General features: G+C 33.3%; 1 protein-coding gene across 2 annotated transcripts in view; it reads right to left on the bottom strand.

The window, feature by feature from the left end:
- Positions 1-19,959, bottom strand: part of CNTNAP4 (contactin associated protein family member 4) — a 202,945-nt gene that overhangs the window by 22,747 nt on the left and 160,239 nt on the right. For both annotated transcript variants that reach the window (XM_071424786.1, XM_071424787.1), the window contains exons 14-16: positions 17,051-17,207; positions 13,775-13,902; positions 4,714-4,884 (exon numbers count right to left, since the gene is read on the bottom strand). In XM_071424786.1, coding sequence (XP_071280887.1) covers positions 4,714-4,884; positions 13,775-13,902; positions 17,051-17,207 — 456 coding nt within the window. The remainder of the gene's footprint in view (positions 1-4,713; positions 4,885-13,774; positions 13,903-17,050; positions 17,208-19,959) is intronic.

Raw genomic sequence — 19,959 nt, 5'->3', positions numbered from 1 at the left:
CAGTTTGTGGACCCCTGGAGAGCATAGTAGTCAAGAAACAGTGAAATGTGCTAGCTTTGCAATTTTTCAGTTTGGATGAAATGCGTCTCTTGATTACATGTTAATTTATTGCTGTTGTTAACTATATTTAAATTATCACAACTGTAATCCAACCAGCATCTTCTACTGTCTATTCACTTTTTTTATTTATTCATATAGCCTGTACAAACATCAGAGAGAAGATTTTGATGTAGTTTATAAAATTATGATTTAAATTGAGTTTTTCTCTGAGCAACTTTCACATTACACAACTTCACAGTTTGCCTAGAAAATCACTGAATCTTTGCAGGTCAAAAAAAAAAGATGAGGCATATGTTGGAACACCGAAGATCTGAAAATTGTGAATATTCTCTCTGAAAGTCTTTCTTTTATATATTGAAAGACAATCATGTATGAAAAAAAAAAGTATTCTCTAGATAATGGATAGCCATAATTTTGTATTATTAAGGATTTAATTAAGGATTTAATTAAGGATTATAGAGAAGATTCCACAAATCCAAAAAAAAGTTTCCTATTGACATAATTGAATTCTGACAGAAAAGCAAAAAATTTAGGAATCAAGGGAATTAGATGAGCTTCAAACAACATTTTAAAGATTAATTAACTGAAGTGGAAAAAAATATTCCATGCAGTATTTTTTACTTTCTTTTCACTTTTAAAAAAGACATTAGACATTTTAAAACATTTAAATCCACTTTGGTCAAACTTTAGACTGAGTAATGTCACACATTTGCAATCCTTTAAGCCCTAAATCTTGTTGCTATAAAGTGTTTTTTTATAATAGCTGAACCTAAGACAGAAAAGTAAAATGGGAAATACATAAACCATTTCACTTACTAAATAAAGCATATTGTGCAGTCAATTTAAAAATGGAATGCCTTTTGTAATAAATGACCTCCTCTGCATAAAAATCAAGTTTTACATAATAATAAGAGATAATTGATATCTAAACACAGTTCCTCAGTAAAATAAATTAGCTTTAGGATAAATTTCTTTTCTTTAGAAAAAGCTGAGAACTCAGTCTCTCTTATACAGGGATAAAAAATAATAAAAAAAAAACAACCAGAAAACAACCACACAGCAGGAGAACAAAAGCAACAGAAAATCCATGTGACTGGCTAAAAAGAATTTCTACTGAATGTTACCTTCTGCAAAGAGGTCTTTGTAATCTTCTGGATACTATTGGAGTTAAGCCTGAAAACACAAGTTCTGCTTTGAACTCAATGAATGGGCCTATTGAATAACGTATCACAATGACAGATCTGATAAATAAAGTCACTGTTTAAATTTTAAAGGCAAGAAAATGCATAATAAAGATTTTGAAATAATGAATTATGTTAGTACCACTAAAAAATTCATATAATCTTGAAAAAAGGGAAGCAAGTCCCTGAAGTTCCACATATGAAGGCTGAAATAACAAGAATGGGTTCATGGTTATCCATTGCAGTGTCTGAAGACTAACCAGAATATGTCAGAGAAAGTGAAAGATATAATCACTTAACAATCTATAATATTATAAGAACAATACTCCAAATTTGAAAGAAAATTTGGTTTTATAAGAATCACCAAGAGAATATGCCACAGGACATGGAAGGATGATACTGGATTCTAAAATATATTATCTTGCAACAAAGGACATATGCACAGAGCACTTTGGTCATTTCTTAGGTAGCAAAAGAGAATGCATCCTGGACTTCTGGCACAAAAATATTTTTTGGGTCCTACATACATTGATGTTACTTAAAAACTATCCAAGCATTGCAAGAACTCTTGTAACCCTAATGCATTCAAACACAGGCAGAGCACAACTACAGACTGGCAAAGGGGAGTGGAAGTTGATGGTAGTCATGGAGAGTGGTCAGTGGCTAGCTGTGGCTAGAACAACTAACAGAAAGCACAGCTACAGAGAACCATCCAGAGTATTGAGTGTAAGCATCATGTGCAGAAGCAGAAAGTGATTACCAACTAATATGCTACAGAATGCAATATCCTAGCATTTTCCACAAAGGAAGCAGTTGAACTGCACTCATCCTGGACAGCAAGTTGCAAATTTGGGCAAAGGTCAGCTGTAGCTGCATATTGCACTGTTCTGAACTACTTCCAAAACAACTGCAGAAGGCCAGCCAAATCAATACACCATTGTGTTTCCAACCCTACTTTAAATTTCTATTTAACTCTTTGGAAATAAACCTTCAGTGAGGATTTAATATAAAATACCCAGACCTTTGGCTAGAGAATGTAACCTTTGGTCCTGAAGTGTTTAGTAGAGTGAACTCTTCAGTGTTGAATCAGATTTGTAGCTTTCAACCAATATTTCTGCAGTAAATCAGTAAATCAGGAAGAAGTTCAACATGCAGTTATAACTTATTGCAAAACAAAAATAAGGGATCAAATACCTTCTTTGAGACAAGTATCTTCTTTTACTTACCCTCTCTTTTAAAATACAGTTAGGATGCACACACCATTTTTGCAATAGTGTTCTAGAATGTGTACAGAGATGCACTACAGTGTCTATAACTTCATAAAACCAGCAGAATAGCTCTAAGTCTCACATTTCGTATTACATTTCTGGATCTGACTTTTTTGTTTGAAGCTAGACTTCAATGTCTAAAGAACACTACCCCATAAATAAAATAATTAGATATAAAGTTTGAAAACAATCAATATATTACAAAAAAATAGTTTTCCTAAGTACTGAATGTCAAATGTTAATGACATGATAAAGTTTTAAACATTTTCTCACATCATCATCTTAAAGAGCAACATCTGACATTTACCTTATTGTTATTTATTATTACACAAATAAAAGATATTAATTTATTTGAAACTATGAATAGTACATAAGTGTAGGTTGGTAATTTAATTCACATTTTTAGGGATGTGGAGTTATATAATGATGAAATATAAGTCATCTTATACCATATGAAACGCTCAAGTTAATTTTTTTTTTTTGAGAAAAATACTCTTGATGGAAATATATATTGCTCACCTCTGATTGATATTTTCCACAATAAAAGCAGACAATTCTGGGTCCACTACAAACAATCCTCCACTTAATTTAGATTTGACATACAAAAAAGAGCGGGTCTGTCTACTCAACAAATTAGGGTGTTTATGGAGATGAAGAAATATCTCTATATTCTATACAATAATGAGAAAACTCTGCTTTTTTAGATGCTGAAATTATAGACAAATTCAGCCTTTTGCTTTCTCTCACACCTCCCTATTCATATAAAGTCATTTAAACCCCATAAGTATGCAGTGGTTTTTATGCTTATGAATGAATGGGACAAGTGACATGAGTCTGTCTTCATATTATTATTCTGAAGAAAAACTTACAGTCTTCTAACAAGTGTCTGAATAAATTCAATTCTCAGAACCATTCCTTTAATGCTTCCATGATTTAACTGTTTATTTTGAAAACGGAAAATAATTTATCAGACAAGGCTATCATCACTGCTTCAGAGAGCCTCCCCTGAAGTGCTGATCCAGTACATTTTCTGTATTGCATGACACTGAGTTTACCTTTAAACTGTTCACAGAGATTTAACAGAAGGCAGTTCACACTGCCAAAAACCTGGCAAAAACAGTGTTGAAAACAGGGTAGTTTTCAAGTACAACACTATAATATGAGATGATGAAACACAATTTCATTAAACACAAACCAATATTCTATAATGAAACTAACTATAGAAGGTGTTTCCCTGTTTGTTTCATTAACATAAGATGTTAACATGGACCAAAAAAAAAAAACAAAAACAAGAAAGCAGAGTATTTTATTTTTTAATAAAAAATAGTTAATGTTTCTATAGCAATATTTTGCAAAACAACATATATATTTATTTGTACTCTTATCTAGAAAATACTGGAGGCTGATAACAAAATCCATTTGGAAAAAAATGAGGAACTGTCTAATCCCAAGTAAAAATTGTTCTAATAGAACAATTTTAGACAACTCTCAGAGTCGCCAGCCAAGAAGAAGACTTTTCAATTAATGTGACATTTCAAATTAATTCAAAAGTCAAATGAAAAATGCTTTATCCTTTCAAATACTCTCCTTTTCGATAATGAGCAATATAAGAATAATACATTGGGTCAACTAAGATAAAGGTTTCATTTTATGTTGGTCACCTTATGTCAGATTTAATGGGATATTTAATTCTCTGTTATGCAACAAAAATTTATTGCTGCTTTTAAGTCTAACAATTTGTGTCTGCACAAATAAAATGAAAAAAAATTGAAGAAAAAAAAACAGAAAGAAAAAAGATGAAAATGTGTGACTTAAGATACTGTGGCACAAGAGGTTTGAGTCACACACGGCAATTGAGAGAGTCTTCCAGCAGCCACATATAATGCCTGGTCTTAAAACAGGGGGGAAGAGAATTTGATGGTAGAGATGCACTGAACGCAAGAAGTAGAAACAGTCTTAGCAGTCAGGGGCTGATTGCTGTGCTCTTAGATTAAGAAATCCCCGGGGCAGAAAATTTCTTCAAATGGATACTTGTTTAGTCTCAGCACTGTAATTTTTTCCAATAATGATAAAGATTTGGTAATAGCAGTAGAAGTAAAAAAGGTAGAGAACAGTTTTCAAATACTCCTCCTTTAAATTAAATTAAATCCAATTTTTATAATAACAACAACAACAACAACAAAACCATCAGTCATGTTACTTACACTGCAACTCTATCCTTATGAAGTCTTGAATTCCCAGGTTCTCTAAAAACACTCCTGAGGATGCAGTAGTTTTAAAGAAAAATGAGACATCTGCACTGAATTCTCCATGGAAGGTGGGGAAATGCAGGTAGGATGACTCTGTGTTGAAGGAAGCTGAATTCCAAAATGTTCCTGGTTAAGAGAATGAAAAGATGATATATACAGTGTTATCTAACATTTCTAGTGTAAGTTTTATAACTGATAAACAAAAAAAAATTCCCAAGTCTAAGAATGGGTTGCAGTGTTCAGAGAGTCTCACATCCACAGAAGCTTCCCTATTAGCTCATAACACAAAAAGGTATGCATTATTGGGAATGTAGAATAACGTTTCACCAAGAATAAGGTGCTTAGCTCAGGCAACAAAAAAAACCAATTATTAGGAAACAAAATTAATTTCATCTCAGCTGGGAAGTCCGGTTATGGCCTGACGTATCCTTTCATGAAGTAAGCAAACATAGCAGCTATGAATGAAGTACTATACCTACATTAAAGTAGTATGGCTGAGGGAGCTGTTTAGCCTGGAGAAAAGGAGGCTCATGGGGACCTTGTTCTCTGCAACCTCCTGAAAGGAGGGTGTAGTGAGGCAGAGCCCATTGTCTTCTCCCAGGTTACAAGTGACAGGATGAGAGGAAATGGCCTCAAGTTTAGATTAAATATGACAAATATTCTTTTCACTGAAAGGGTTGTAAAGCATTGTAACAGACTTCCCAGAGTGGAGTCACAATGCATGAAAATGTTTGAAAAACTTGTGGATATGGCACTTGAGGTCGTGGTTCAGTGGTGAACATGGAGGTGGTGCAAGGCTGACAGCTAAGACCTTTTATTTTAAAGGTCTCTTCTAACCTTTACAACTCTAGGATTAGTTAGTACAAGCAATAACTATGAGACTTATTAAATATATATTTTACATAACAAGGAAAAGAGACTTGTTATTGTTGTAGTCCAGTGAAATTTACCAGATATTCAAAGAATGCAGGACAAATATCCTTGCAATTACTGTAGAAGAAATCAAGGAAGTAAATTGGAAAATTTAATAAATTAGCATAGATATTTTCCTGGTTTTATTTATTTTTTAGTAAGCATCCAATCATTATTTGCGAGGTTTTTAAAATGCTGATGTAAAATCTCTAATACCACCTTCTTCTAATAAGGACAAAATCTTCATTTATGGTGTTCAACTAGAAGTACCCAGTTAAAATCTTTACCGATATATCAGTATTTCTTTATTAAGCTATATTGCTTTTTAAACAAAATGAGACATGTAATATTTTCTTATCTAATTGATCAAGCCTATTGAATATTCTCTTGATTATGCTGTGATCTCACTCTTATAGTTATGTAGAACTGTAATTCTTGCTCCAGCCATGTTCTGCTTTTAGGATGAGAAGGGGGAATCAAAAGAAAAGATTTGAAAATTTCTTTCTTCCCTGCAAAATCAAACTTTATTATGCAGTGTATATGGAGGCCTAGTCCACGGCCAATGAAGTAAAATTAAAGTCCATTCCCTCATTCCAGCAGAGTTTTTACCATTTTTGGAAGAGTTTGGAACTCAAACCTAGAAAGCCCTAGAAAAGCAGCATGGCAGGATTTTCACACATATTCTGGCAATTGCTCATTATGACTTTTGACACCCGGGAGTACTGCCAGCTATCACAAGTTAAAGCAGCCATCGGGATAACATTTACATGGTAAGGCAGCTGTGAACAGATGGCTCGGGCTGGGAGGGGAACATGTAGCTTTGCACCTCGCTCTGCTGTGCTGCCTTATGGGCTTCTTGAAGTTGCCAACCTGTGAAAAGTGCCACCAGACAAAAGCAGCAGCCTTACATATTGGCATCAATTTTAAGCCCATGTTCCTCAACTGTGTCAGGTCATGGCTCCCACAGAGCAAACTTCACAACTGTTGTGACTAACAGCTGTGTATCACAGCTATTTAAAAATAATGGGCTGGCTGTTACCAGTAATTCAAACACAATAGGAAGTTTAATACTGTAATTTATAAAAAATTGGTACAACATTGTCAGCAATTAGAAAAGAGGCAATAGGGGCAGTAACAGTCCAGTAAAGTAATGATACAATTAGTTTCAACGAAGCATTTGAATGATATTTGTAAATCAAAATGGAGTCCTTGGGGGAGGGCAGGGATAGGAAGTTTTATTTTTTCTCTCTTAATTTAGTGCCTTTTCTTGTCTAACCATTCTTTTTCTTAGCTCTGAAAACTGTGTAATTTATGAATGTAAAGATGCTCTATCAATCAAGCAGCCTAAATACAGGTTTAGGAAAAGTATATTACAAAGTATCTTATATTGTTGTAAATCAGGGTGGGAAAAGAATTTCTTAACTTTATGGGAGACTGTGAGCATCTGGCTCACAGTCTCCCATTTAGTTTTCTGGAACTGCCAAACACCATTTTGTTGGAAAATCAATACTATTTAGCATTTTATCTAATCTGTAAGACTGCAGTCTTCCTATGAGTAAAAAGAAGGAAAATCCTAATATAAATTATACAGGAAGTTATTTTTTTTGAAAAATATACATATGTTTTTGGCATATATCAACTAGCCTTACCAACTTGAAACTGTAAAACAAAAAAAAGGGACAATAATAACAAGACAGATAAATTAGCCTTCTCAAAACAATTGTGCAATTGCAATTCATAGAGCTCTTCAAGTTCCTACTCAAAACTGAAATCTGTTCATCATTTGTGTCAATTCCTTGTCATATCTCTAATGGCTGCATCTTCATTCTGCCAGCAGGGACACAGAGTGTTGAGGCAAAGAAAATAAAGATCTTATGTTGCCAAACAGTATATTTTGTACTTTGGTTTTTTTCATTTTTTAAATGTAAGTTCCACAGATAAAAGTCCAGAAGGGAAAACTGTGATAATCTAGTTCAATGTCTGATATAACATAGGCGATATAAATTCCCTGAATCAGTAATCAGAGTCTTGTCTGAAAAGGAGAGCTAAGTCTAGGAAAAATATTCAATTGATTGCATTAAAAATGTCAATTTATGGAAAATTTGCAAATGCTTTTACTGTCAGTTTGTGCATATGTATGTATTCACATACAATGTAGCTTCAAATCCCAAACATTAAATAATTTCCTGATTTTATTTCCTGCTTTCAAGAATATTATTTGAAATTTCTTCCTCTGAAACTCTTTTTAAGTTTAACACATTACCTCAGATTATACCCAAATTCAGCAAAGGGATTTAAATGCTGTCACTAAAAAATGAACCTCAACTTCTTTAATGCTATCCTTTAACCTTACATTCTCTTCATATATGTAAAAGTGTAATCACAGACTTGTATTAAACCTCTTGATTATGCAGGAAGCTGCAAAGAGGACCAAAACAATGTTGATTAGACTGAGGTTAGGACAAATATGAATTAATAATAGTTGATATAAAGCTAAATAAGGGGGAAGAATTGAACACACGGTTTACAAATACTTCTGCTATTGAAAGTAAAAGACATGTCCTGATTTCTCAGGGTACTGAAGAGAGATGAAACAGGCTTTTTTTGATAAATTAGAAATTTACTGTGCTGCTATAATGAAGGTATTGCAAGTGGTTGATACAGTTAGTCTCTGTTACATCCAAAACTCACAATATTTCTTTTTTTATTTAAATGTCAAACAGAGAACTCACATTGAATGGATTATCTGCTTGCATTTACATGCTTGCACTGTCACTCTGCAGTTGAATTTACTTTCTTTTTATTCAGCCAAGTAAACAAGATCCCATCAAATACCTTATTAAAGTTTATTGGTGTCCTCACCAGTATTACCCTTATCTTTATTAATGTAAATTCCTGCTGAATGGTATATAATCTTTACAATGTATTATATTACCTATAAATATGCATTTATATTATTTTTTATTAAGATCTAAATCAACAATTATATTTTTGGCCCAAGAATTAGTCTTATGCTGACAGATTATAATCACCCATTTAATATACATAATTTTGGCACATTAGCTGTATTTCAGTATTTTGGATTTATTTTTATGTCCTAACACTTACTGGATATTCATAGTCATAAATGAGAATATGTCTACTCAGCCCTTGTAATGAAAAGAACAAGAACAAAAACCACCCAACATAAAAGGGTGGGTATTTTTAATCTACTCCCACTAACTGATGCTATTGGAATTTATTCAACATCTAGCTTTTACTTCAATAATGGCAAAAAAATGAAGATAACTTTCTTTTTTCATGAAGACCATAGAATTTCTGTCTGTTAATGTACCAAAAACTTTGTTCATTCTCATATGCTTCAAAATCTTTCCTGTTGCTCTGCTCAGTTGATATATGTTAGTGTTAATCTTAACTTTCACTATGGTTAGATATATTTTTCAATCTGATACCTGCAGTCATACCATACAATTTATTAAACATATTGTAGAGCAGAAAAGGGATTATAGAAATGAATCAGTAATAAATCAGTACTTCATTTTGAAGGTGACAGAAAAGTGTGAGTGCTACCTTGGCATCTTACAGTAAGGTAACTTTAAAAAAATGCTGAAAAAAATCAATAACATCTGAATGTAATTTTTAAAAACTTCTATAAAATAAACTATATTGTATTTATTTTACTTTTGGATTTTGGGGTTTTTTTCTAATGGAAGGTTACCCTTTCCTGCCTTGCTCTGACCAATATGGTTTGATTTTCTTATAAGTAACGTACTTCATTGAAGAGAATCCTTAAAGCCTAAAACAAAGAAGCCAAGTCAGAAATGGAATGTTAAATAAAAAAAATGAAAACATTAATTTTCATAACAATAAAAAAAAGTGAAAAAAAAATGCAACAATAAAGAGCCATCTTCTGCTGAACTGCATTTTATACATGACTTTTCAGAAGCACCCAAATAAGTAAATCTAACTTGGAAACTTAGTCAGTGGAGTGCATCGTTTATCGCAATTCAATTCAACTAATTATTCATGGTTCTACTTTATTTTGCTGTAGGCATTAACATTTTCTTTTCCTCCCAAGTAACTGTCCCACAAGGAATAGATTATTGAAGGAATAAGAATTTATGATCTTTTAGATTCAAGTAATTTAATGAAGTACTGAAGGTATTATAAATACCAGTAAACCTTCTCCTCCATGTTTCTACATGGTATGCTAGTCAGTTATCCTAAAAAACTAATGTCTGTCAGATAGAACAGAAACCTATTTAATAAAAGATATCCCCTGTGAAATACAATTGTATAATTTAATTCTGGAGAGTGACAAAAGTAAAAATAGCAATTATCTCTTTGAAGAGTATTCAAATGACACTGTGAGTCCAGGAATATCTATTCTCCCTTGTTTGACAGCACTTCTGAAAAATGGATATTTTCCACTTGACCTTTTTCTTCATTCTTCATCTACCCAAAGGTAAACGTCATTAAATGTACATTTAATTACACCCTCATGGGTGTCAGCAAACTCAGGTTAGGAAAAAAGTCTTAACACCAGTCTTCCTTCCTTCTGCAGCTTCAAATTGATGCTAGAAGCAGTGGCCTGGCAAGAGAGTTTAAACTTCATCAATTTTGTCTGGCGTGAAAATTAATATGCAGAACTCAGAAATTACTGCAAGTCATAGCTATTTACATTAATTGTAAAACTGAATATCAAAGAAAATGTTCATTATAAAATCCACTGCTGATACAAAATGAGTAAAAGAAAATCTACTACGTCCTGTACTCAGTATTTATTATAACACATATTATATATGAGGAATTATATTAATATATTTCAATATAGTCTACATATTATATATATATATATATATATGCACATATATATATTTATATATTGTATATACATATAAATATATATATATGTGTGTAATTTCCTGTGTAGGATAGATCACAGAGTCAATTACATTGCAAAAGACTCCTGAGAATATCTAGTCCAACTGTTGACTGGTCACCACCTGGCCAACTAGACCATGGCACTGAGTGCCCCGTCAAGTCTTCCCTTAAACACCTCCAGGGATGATGACTCCATAGCCTCCTTGAGCAACCCACTCCAATGCTTAATAACCCTTTCTATGAAAAAATTCCCCTGATGTACAACCTGAACATCTCCTGGTGCAGCTTGATACCATGTCCTCTTCACCTGCCACTGGCTGCCAGGGAGAAGAGGCCAATCCCCACCTGGCTACACCCTCCTTTCAGGTGGCTGCAGGGAGTGATAAGGTCTCTCCTGAGCCTCCTTTTCTCTAGGCTAAACATCCCCAGCTTCCTCATCCTTTCCTCATGGGACTTACGCTCTACGCCCTTCATCAGCCTTACTGCCCTTCTCTGGACTTCATTATATATCATGCTATAAAATATTTATATGGCAATTTCCTAATATAGGTGATACATCATATATTATACATCATAAAATATTAAATATATATATAACATGCCAAAATTATATAGTAACTTGTTTTGAGATATTTTATTATATACACTCATAGAATTTGTGGGTTTTTTAACACTGGGTTTATATCAAAATCCATGACACAATTATTTTCCTTCAGAAATTGTTTTGTTTTCTCAAATTTTAGTTCTTACCTCCTTAAATACATGTCTTCTCATACTGTCTTTATGATGTAAATGGCTGAGAAAAACTACATTATTGAACAATCCAAATCAATGTTCTTATTCCGAGGTTTTTGCTGTATTATGACCATGAACTGTTATATTCTGAAATCTTTTCACTGAGCTTGTTTCAGTTCAAAATTGCTTCTTTTTGAAGCCAAATGCTATAAAGTTGTATGACATTACAAGAATATTTCTCTGACATTCAGACTGAATTCTTGTGCTTGTTGTCATGATGTTTTAGAATTCTCTATCACAGCTTGTCTAGAAATACTGTGATCATTCATCATCACTGTAAAATATTGCAGCAATTCAATCACCCAGACTAAGAAAACATCAAATGAAGACAGGGAGGTCAATGGGTGCCAAAACTGTCTGTATGTTTTAGAGATTACTCCAAGGAAGCTAGTTGACTTCCATGTTTTAAGATCTGTCACGTCTGAGGTCAGGTTATGTAATTAATATTTGGGAACTTGGTGAGTAGTGGAATTCAAATTCTTCCCTCCGGTAATTAGAACTACACAAGCTGTATGTGTTTCTGTTTCATTGCTGTCTTTGTCACTGGCTTCATTGTCTGTGGCCACAGTGGAGGTCTGCTGCATCACAGGCTGAGTGAGCGTGCCCAGCCAACTGAGGGAGGTGGTAACCCCACTCTATTTGACATTTGTAAGAGAACACTTGCACTGGCCTTCCAATTTCCTTTCCTCTAGCAAAGGAAAACATTAATAAACAGCACCAAGCATTGTGGAGGCCACTGGAATGTTCAGGTGTGGAGCACTTGTCCTGCCCTTCAGGCAGGAGGACCTGGGCTGCTTCAGTCACAGGAAGGAAAAGGTTTCCTGGGGAACCTGATAGCAGATTCCAAAACCTAAGGGGAAATCATCAAAGAGACTGATACAGCGTCTTTGCACTGGTGTAAGGGGTGAGTATCAAAGACAGTGGTTATGGTGAAAGCACAGAGTTTCAGGCTTAATAAAAGCAAAAAGAAATTCTCACTGAGGACATCCAAAGAATGGTAGAAGCTGCCCAGAGAAGCAGTGCAGGCTCCATCCTTGGGTGCTTCAAACACCAGCTTGACAAAGCACTGAGAGACCAGTGATCTCAACTCATGGCTAATCCTGCTATAAGCAGGAGACCTCTGTATGTCCTATCACTCTGAATTAATACCATAATACTATATCATAGTATTATGATATGTAGGACAAATGATCAGTTCACAATCAGATGTCAGACAAGCAAAGTGAAAGAACCCAATGGGATTTTTAAGTCTTATGAATTTTCATAAGAAAATTAGAATGCAGTGCTGAAACACACATCTGTTAACAAATCTTCCAGGCATGATTACTCTGACAAGACAGAGATGACACAAAAATAAATACATACTAATTCATATGTTTTTATCAATGTGCTTTACTGAGGGTGCTTAAAAGTATAAAGCAGTACATTACTGGTATTTCTCTTATTCATATAAACTGAAGAAATTTGAAAACCAAACATGACATCATAAGATGAAGGAGGAAAAAAAATAAAGAACAAAAATATTTCTAAATACTGTATCTATTATATTTAAATATAATAATTATTATAGATAACAGGTAAGTTCATGAAAACTCATAAGGTAATGTGATTTAAGAAAATTAACCTGAATATTGTAATAACTTACTCAACTGTACATCAAATATGGCCCATCCAACTCTTCAGCTGAGTTCTTTGGGTTTTTAATAGCATTTCTTCTCCTAATTTCTAATTTTTGATTACAAACAGCAGCAGACATAAAATTTTGTGTAATACATTACTATTGAACATAAGCCAAACATGTTTTCTTTTCCATTGAGTAGGGAAATTATTAAAAACAGAAGTATCATCACAAATTATCAATAAGGTGTCATTTTGCACAAACATATTCTTTGGTTATTACATATATGTATTTAGAATGTAAGTCTAGTATTATTTTTAAATTTCCAAAATTTAAATTCTTACACATAGTGGAAAATTTGCATGTAGATATTGCATACACTGAATAATTCTCCTACAGTATCGTTTTCCTAGATGCATAAAAATTCAGAGGAGATAACATGTGCAATGTTTTGTGATGGATGCATACATAGCTAGTGAATGTATGTCCCCAAGACATGGTAACCATCTACCAATTCCCCCTCATGTAACAATTTATTCATAATTTAATTCTAGTTGGGTAAACCAAAATATCTGTTTAAAAACTATTATAACACTTTTTGTTCTCACTATTGACGTGTATAGTGAAAAATAAATTTTTATAACTTCAATGGTTTGTACTAGATGGTGGCGGGTTTTTTTCTAATTCCATAAAGAACTGGATGAGATTTTTAGAGAATTCTATCTTATGTTTGTAACAAATAACATTTCAAAGGTATTGCAGAACAAATGCATCACTATTTAGCAAAACTCTTTATTAGTTACTTACTATCACCACGACAAAGCAAAGGCCCCAGTTTGTAAGCAGCTTCTGAGTTTGGTCTGTCAGTATCTGTGATCACAATCTCAGTTACTGGTAGGTGGTCCTTGTAGGAGAGGAAGCCAGTATCATTTGTCCTGAAAAGATAAAATGAAAGCCACAGCTCTCCTAAAATATTTCCAATAAATATTTCATTATCATTGACACCCTCCTGAGAAAAAGGAAAGAAGCTTAAAAAAACTGAAAAAGGCTGCCTAAATATGTATGTGTGTATAATGTGTTTGTTCATGTGTGATACAAAAAACTGTATATAGAAACATATGCTTTAGAGTTGACATTGGGCTCATTTGACAGGACTAAAAGAATTTCATTGGAAGTAGGTAGTCTTATGGTTGTGACCATAAAACAAGTGTGAGAAAAGTCCTCTTGAATAAATGGGCACCTCACTAGCTGCCTAAGACAATGAATTTGCTCAAGGCAAATTTGAAAACGAGTTTTATGTTGGTGAGGACATACTGTATCTGTAATTTACTCCATCATCAATCTGGAATATTTAATGGCTTAATATAACTTTCAAGTAAGTCTAACTTTTTTTTTTCCAACCTTGACAAAAGTTAAAAAAAAATCAAATAGAAAAGTATAAAGTCATGCTGACTACAGGAAAAACAGTATATGCTACAAATATGAAACTTGCAGAAAAGAAAATATGCAACTTTGCACTCTGGACACACATCTAGTACTTGTAATATTAGACCTAGTTTTAAAAATCTTTGTTGACTTAGTGCCGGAAATGAATTTTTAAATTTCATAAGCATCAGTTTTGGCCCTAAAATTCCTTTCCCTAAATCCATGGAAATTCTCAGTTACTCAGGTCTAGTCTGGAAAATTCAATCTGTCCATTCAGTCCATTCATGGTTGAATCTCCCCTTTAAGGGCAAAGCAAATAGTTCAGAATAAACAGCAGAAACTCCTCATGCTGAATAAAATTATTGACTTTCTCCTCCCTTCCCCTCTTCCTTTCCTATCATCATCATCATCATCATCATCATCAACATCACCATCAACATCATCATCATCATCCTTCTGCATACAATTTCTGTTTATCTGTTTTGGAGGACAGTGCAAACAAATGGACATTTTTTTAGCAAACTATTGTGCTTAACTGAGGAATGCAAAACATGGGGTTTTTTAAATGTTAATTTTTCATTAAGTGAGATATTGCAGGTTTCTAATTTAGAACTAAAAGAAAATCCCTCAAAACATCAGAAGTGTTTCCTCCAGTAAAATGATGCTGTAAACAAAAGGAAACTGAATATAAATTAACTTCTGTGGAGAGGATTTCCAATTTTTAAATTTTTAGAACCAGATTTAAAAAAAAATAAAATTCTGTTCTTGAGTTCTACAGGCTTAAAGCTTTTGATTAGACAAATAAGGAGTTTAGAGTTAAATCTATGTCCAACGCATGAAATAGATTGATTTCACTATAAAAGCAGACTGTCAAAACCTATGTTTCAAAACCATGGTGTTCTCCGTGCTTAAAATGTATCTCAAACAAGCAGAGCTTCTGCCTACTTTTTCCACCAGTGAACAGTATCTAGTCAACTGATCCAAAACAGTTGTCTCTAGGAAACCAAATACAACATTAATCACAAGTACCAAAATTAGTGTACATATAACCCCTGTAACACTGGAGTCACTGGGAAGAATCTCTACTTATAAGTGTCAAAAATGGATACAAACAGAAATACAAACCCAGAGTCATCGTACTTTCAATTTAATACACTCATAAACATCTAAGCTACTTACTGGAAGTGGACATGCATGTGAAGACATGCACATAAACCTCACATCTATTGTATTTACAAATATATTGCCATTAAAAATTGATGTATATATGTGAGCATGGATTGAATGCATGACAAAACTGAGCAATAATATTTTACATGTCTGAGAAATGGTGCTAATTTTTTTCTCAAAATGCATTCACCTTTATAATAACATTATAACACCACCTTATTTTTGTGTTAGAAATTATAACCTTAATAACACCTTATTTTTGTGTTAGAAATTAATATTATTTTTATTTTCATACAGCATAATAATAGGGAAATTCTTAGTGATATATGTGTTTCTTTAATCTCTTTTTTGGAATAAATGTCACAGATATCACCCTGTGAATTTTACTGCAATAGGAAATTCTTTTCTCCAGAAATCTTTGAAGCTTGTGAAGAATTGTTCTTTGATTAACTCTTTCTTGTACTTTCCTTTCTGTGTCTGTTGAATTCCCTGCTCATATTGAGGGAACAAGCATTTTCCAACCCAACTTAGTAGTTGCTCCTTTAAAGGAAGGGTGGACCTTCAGAAGAAAAAAATTATGTATTGCTTGATTTTGCATACATCAAGTTGTTTCTAAGTTCCTAATCTTCTTTATATTTTCCCACTTTCAAAAAAAAATAGATGTTGATGCATTTTTTAAAATGTATATATTAATGTATTCACTGAACTTTATTTATTTAAGTAAATGAACTTCATAATTTTAAGACCATAAAAGTTTCTTTAACAGAAGAGCTTTCATTTGAAAAGTCCCTCCATATTATCAAATCCTGTGCTGCGTTGGAGCTATTGTTGAGAAAGTTGTATCTGATCCTACTAAATGAAAAGTAAGGTTCAGATCTGACATAGTAACAAGAACTCATTTATTATATTATTTATTTGAAAGTTATTGTAAAATGACACCAGAGAATTTTAGGCACAAACAGAAGATGTACATCCTAGAAATCCATTTATTCTCTTTGAGTAGGACTCCATATGACTTCTTTGCTTCATTGATAGCAAGAGTTATTAATTTTCTTTATCTATGTTGTAGATGAAAAAGATAAAGGATGTAAAAAGTCTAAACCTTAAAGTGTAATTATAAATTATGCTAAGAATTAACTTTTTTAACAGAATGTTTTAAGTTTAATTATGTTCAGTAATCTAAAACTAACTTAAGTTATGCTAAAGAACTATTGTCTTAATTTATTACATGCAATAATACTAAAGACTAGAAAGTATCTGTAAAATTAAATCTTCCCCAAAATTTACAGTGAAAGAATTAGCAATAATACTTAATATATATAGCAATAACTTTGTGAAAAATTATGTTCTATAGCAAAGAATCAGATGACACTATGGCAACTTAGATTTCCAACTGCCTTGGTATTTTAAATGTGCTAAGGCCTGTATATTTTCTTTATTTACTTTTAACAAAAAAAGTATTGTGAATAATGAACAGTAAAAAGTCACCATTCATCCCTGTCCGCATCACAGTTGCAGTAATGCTGGGAATCAATGCAGCTTCCCTCCAGTCCACAAGCACATTTTTGTACAGCAGGCAAGGAACCTCCCCAGTAAGTATGAGTTTCATTGGTTCTTCCAATCCACCAGCTCAGTGGCATTCCATCTAAAAAGGTTAGAGAAAATCAATGCCCAGTCTTGTCTCCTACTTCTCTCAGCTTTCCCATCCAAATAGTTTTCCAAAAGTTTAAGAAGACAAAAAAACCTGCTCAAATCCAACACCTTTAAATGACCAGGAAAAAATAAATTTCCACCTTTACTTGATAAGTAATTTTTCATTTTAATACTTCATTATCACATACTAAGTGATTGTCACAGATTTTTGCTTGCATTAGTAGAAAAGGGAACTCACAGTACCTAGTTCAGCCAGCCGTGATATTAGAATAATTTATCTTAGGCAGTCAATTTATATAATTCATTTTAAAATGGTCCATGAAAGCGGAGACATAATCATCCTAAAAATCAGGATAGTTTATATTCCCTAGTAAAGATCAATTTCAGATGTTGGAACCACCAAAAATAGAATAAGGGAAGTCACAGAAACGGCCTCATCCCACTACCAAGAGTACTACAGAGCACTACTACCAATATCTGTGATGAGCTTTGAGTAGCTGAGTAGTGGTGTTAATCAGAAACGCCCAAAGACAGCTGTTTGGTCATGGACAGCAGATTCAGAATTTAGATACTCAGAGACAACAAAAATCATGTTAATGGTGATCCCATAAGTAAATTGGTATATCTGACGAGGAGAAGCGAAGTTGCCCAGGACTATCACATCTCTCGGTGGTGCATCAAGTCAGCATTGTTTGTAGTAAAATTATTAAACTTATTTTCTTTAATGAAAGTACTTTAATGAAAGTACAGTACTGCAGAATAAGCTTAAAGATATTGCCAAGCAAGTATAGCAACAGAAGAAATATCTGCAGAACACATGATAGCTAAATGATATGAAGCAAAAAGATAAACCATCTCAAATGAGATGGAAGAAGGGTGATGCATGCATGAAAGTCAAGGCATGAGAAGCAATCAAGTACTGTTAAACTACAGAATTTCTTATAGATGCTTTTTTATTTTCGCTTCTGCTGGAGCTCCATTTTCAGCCCCCGGCCCCCATGAAGAAGCTGGAATTTATTCTAGTCTCAACTTTGCTTACAAGCACCACTGCTTATTAAACCTCACTGTTAGATAAGACCTCTGTTACACTGACAATCTTTCAGATCGTGAACATATTGACTGCATTCATTACCACACAACTGTCAGCCCAGCAGGCCAAAAAACAGTATGAGCAGTTTTTTGAAAAGTCAAGCTTGCATAATGGCATCAATGTCCAATATCAGTGTTTGCGTTTGCAAACCATCACAGGAGGAAGAAAACCCAGAGACTGTGTATAAATAATTTATCAGACAACACTTTAAAAAGGTTCTAGCAACTAAGATTGTAAAAAGCAGAATATTTCTGCTGCTTTAACAGCATGCCTTAGTTTTATACTGAAGTCATGAATTAGCATTCCCAACGTTTCACTAGGGACATTGAGGTATGTTTAAAAGCTGGTCTCAGTTATTTGTTCATACAGCAGAGTGAGGAGAGAGTATTTACTGAAATGCTGCAAGTTCATACTGATTAGCACAGATTTTTTTTACTGCCTTGGCAGAAAGTACTGCCTGGGCAAAATAAAGCCATTAATTAAAGTGGTTAGAGATTTCTTCATAATGATCACATAAATGTATTAAGCAATGGCTTCTTTAATGAGATCATTTGCAAATGCTATCCAGGTTGATTGAATACAATGCACTCCTAAAATACAGTCAGTTTAAAATTACTAGGTGGATTGTATGCTCCAAAAAATATATTATGTAACCATCATCAAATTTTCTATTTCTCAGGCATACCTAGTGAAGATTGTAAACAGTAGAAATGAGAGTGATTAAACTCTGCTTAAAAAAAGAATTATTTTAGAAAATTCTTAGAGGTCTCATATCAGTCTCTTTCACATCTATTTATTCTTAGCATTCACAACTAAACTTTAAATTACTTACCACATCTGATTGCACACTTCTAAAACATTTATTTTAACACATTTATGTGCATATTATAAACATGCAGCTATATGCAATATAAACAGCATAACAACATAGATAGTGAATTATTTTAGCACATTTACATGCAGTCTCCCTGGACAAGAAAAAAAAAAAAAGTCTATAAACTTTCTGCTTGAGGCAAACCAGGCTTTTGAACATCTAAACATAGCTTTAATTTGGAGCCCACAGCAAAAAGAAGGTTCATCAGGACACCTTAAGCAGCAGGTTCACTTTTTTTGCTGTGGAGGTGTTTTCAAACAGATATTCTTCCAAAAGCAAACACCAGCCTAAGAAGTCCAGAGATACCCATGCCATAATTAGTGAGAAATAATGTATAAGGAAAGAGCTTAGACCTAGAACCAGAGAGGGTTTCATGCAGAGGCATTCTCTCTGCTTAGTAGGAAAGAATGTCAACTAATAAATTTTTAACATTTTAAGAGTTTCTGGTGCACAAGCCAAAAAATTTCACGAAGTTTTTCAAAAGAAAGTAAACAATGAAGATTTTACCTCCACATTATTTGGAGCACTTAGATGTTCAGAGCAAGGTCTTTTAAGACCAGCTCTGTGTCAATAAAGTTAAAATTTAAATAGACTACATAACTTCGCTTTTATTTTAAGTAGATAAGATCTTCCATTATTTCTTAAGGCAATTATAATTTTGTCAATAATCCACATTTTAACTACTGAGCTTTCTAAGAATGTTTATACTGGATAGTGGAAATTCAATGTTATTGATGCGTTTTGTCAAATACCCACAATATGCACATTAAGTGCACACAT

The sequence above is a fragment of the Agelaius tricolor genome, unplaced genomic scaffold (genome assembly GCF_023055355.1).
Source record: "Agelaius tricolor isolate 1412-34295 unplaced genomic scaffold, bAgeTri1.0.p SCAF_4, whole genome shotgun sequence".
Taxonomy (NCBI): Eukaryota; Metazoa; Chordata; class Aves; order Passeriformes; family Icteridae; genus Agelaius; species Agelaius tricolor.
This window is presented reverse-complemented; position numbering and strand designations above follow the sequence as displayed.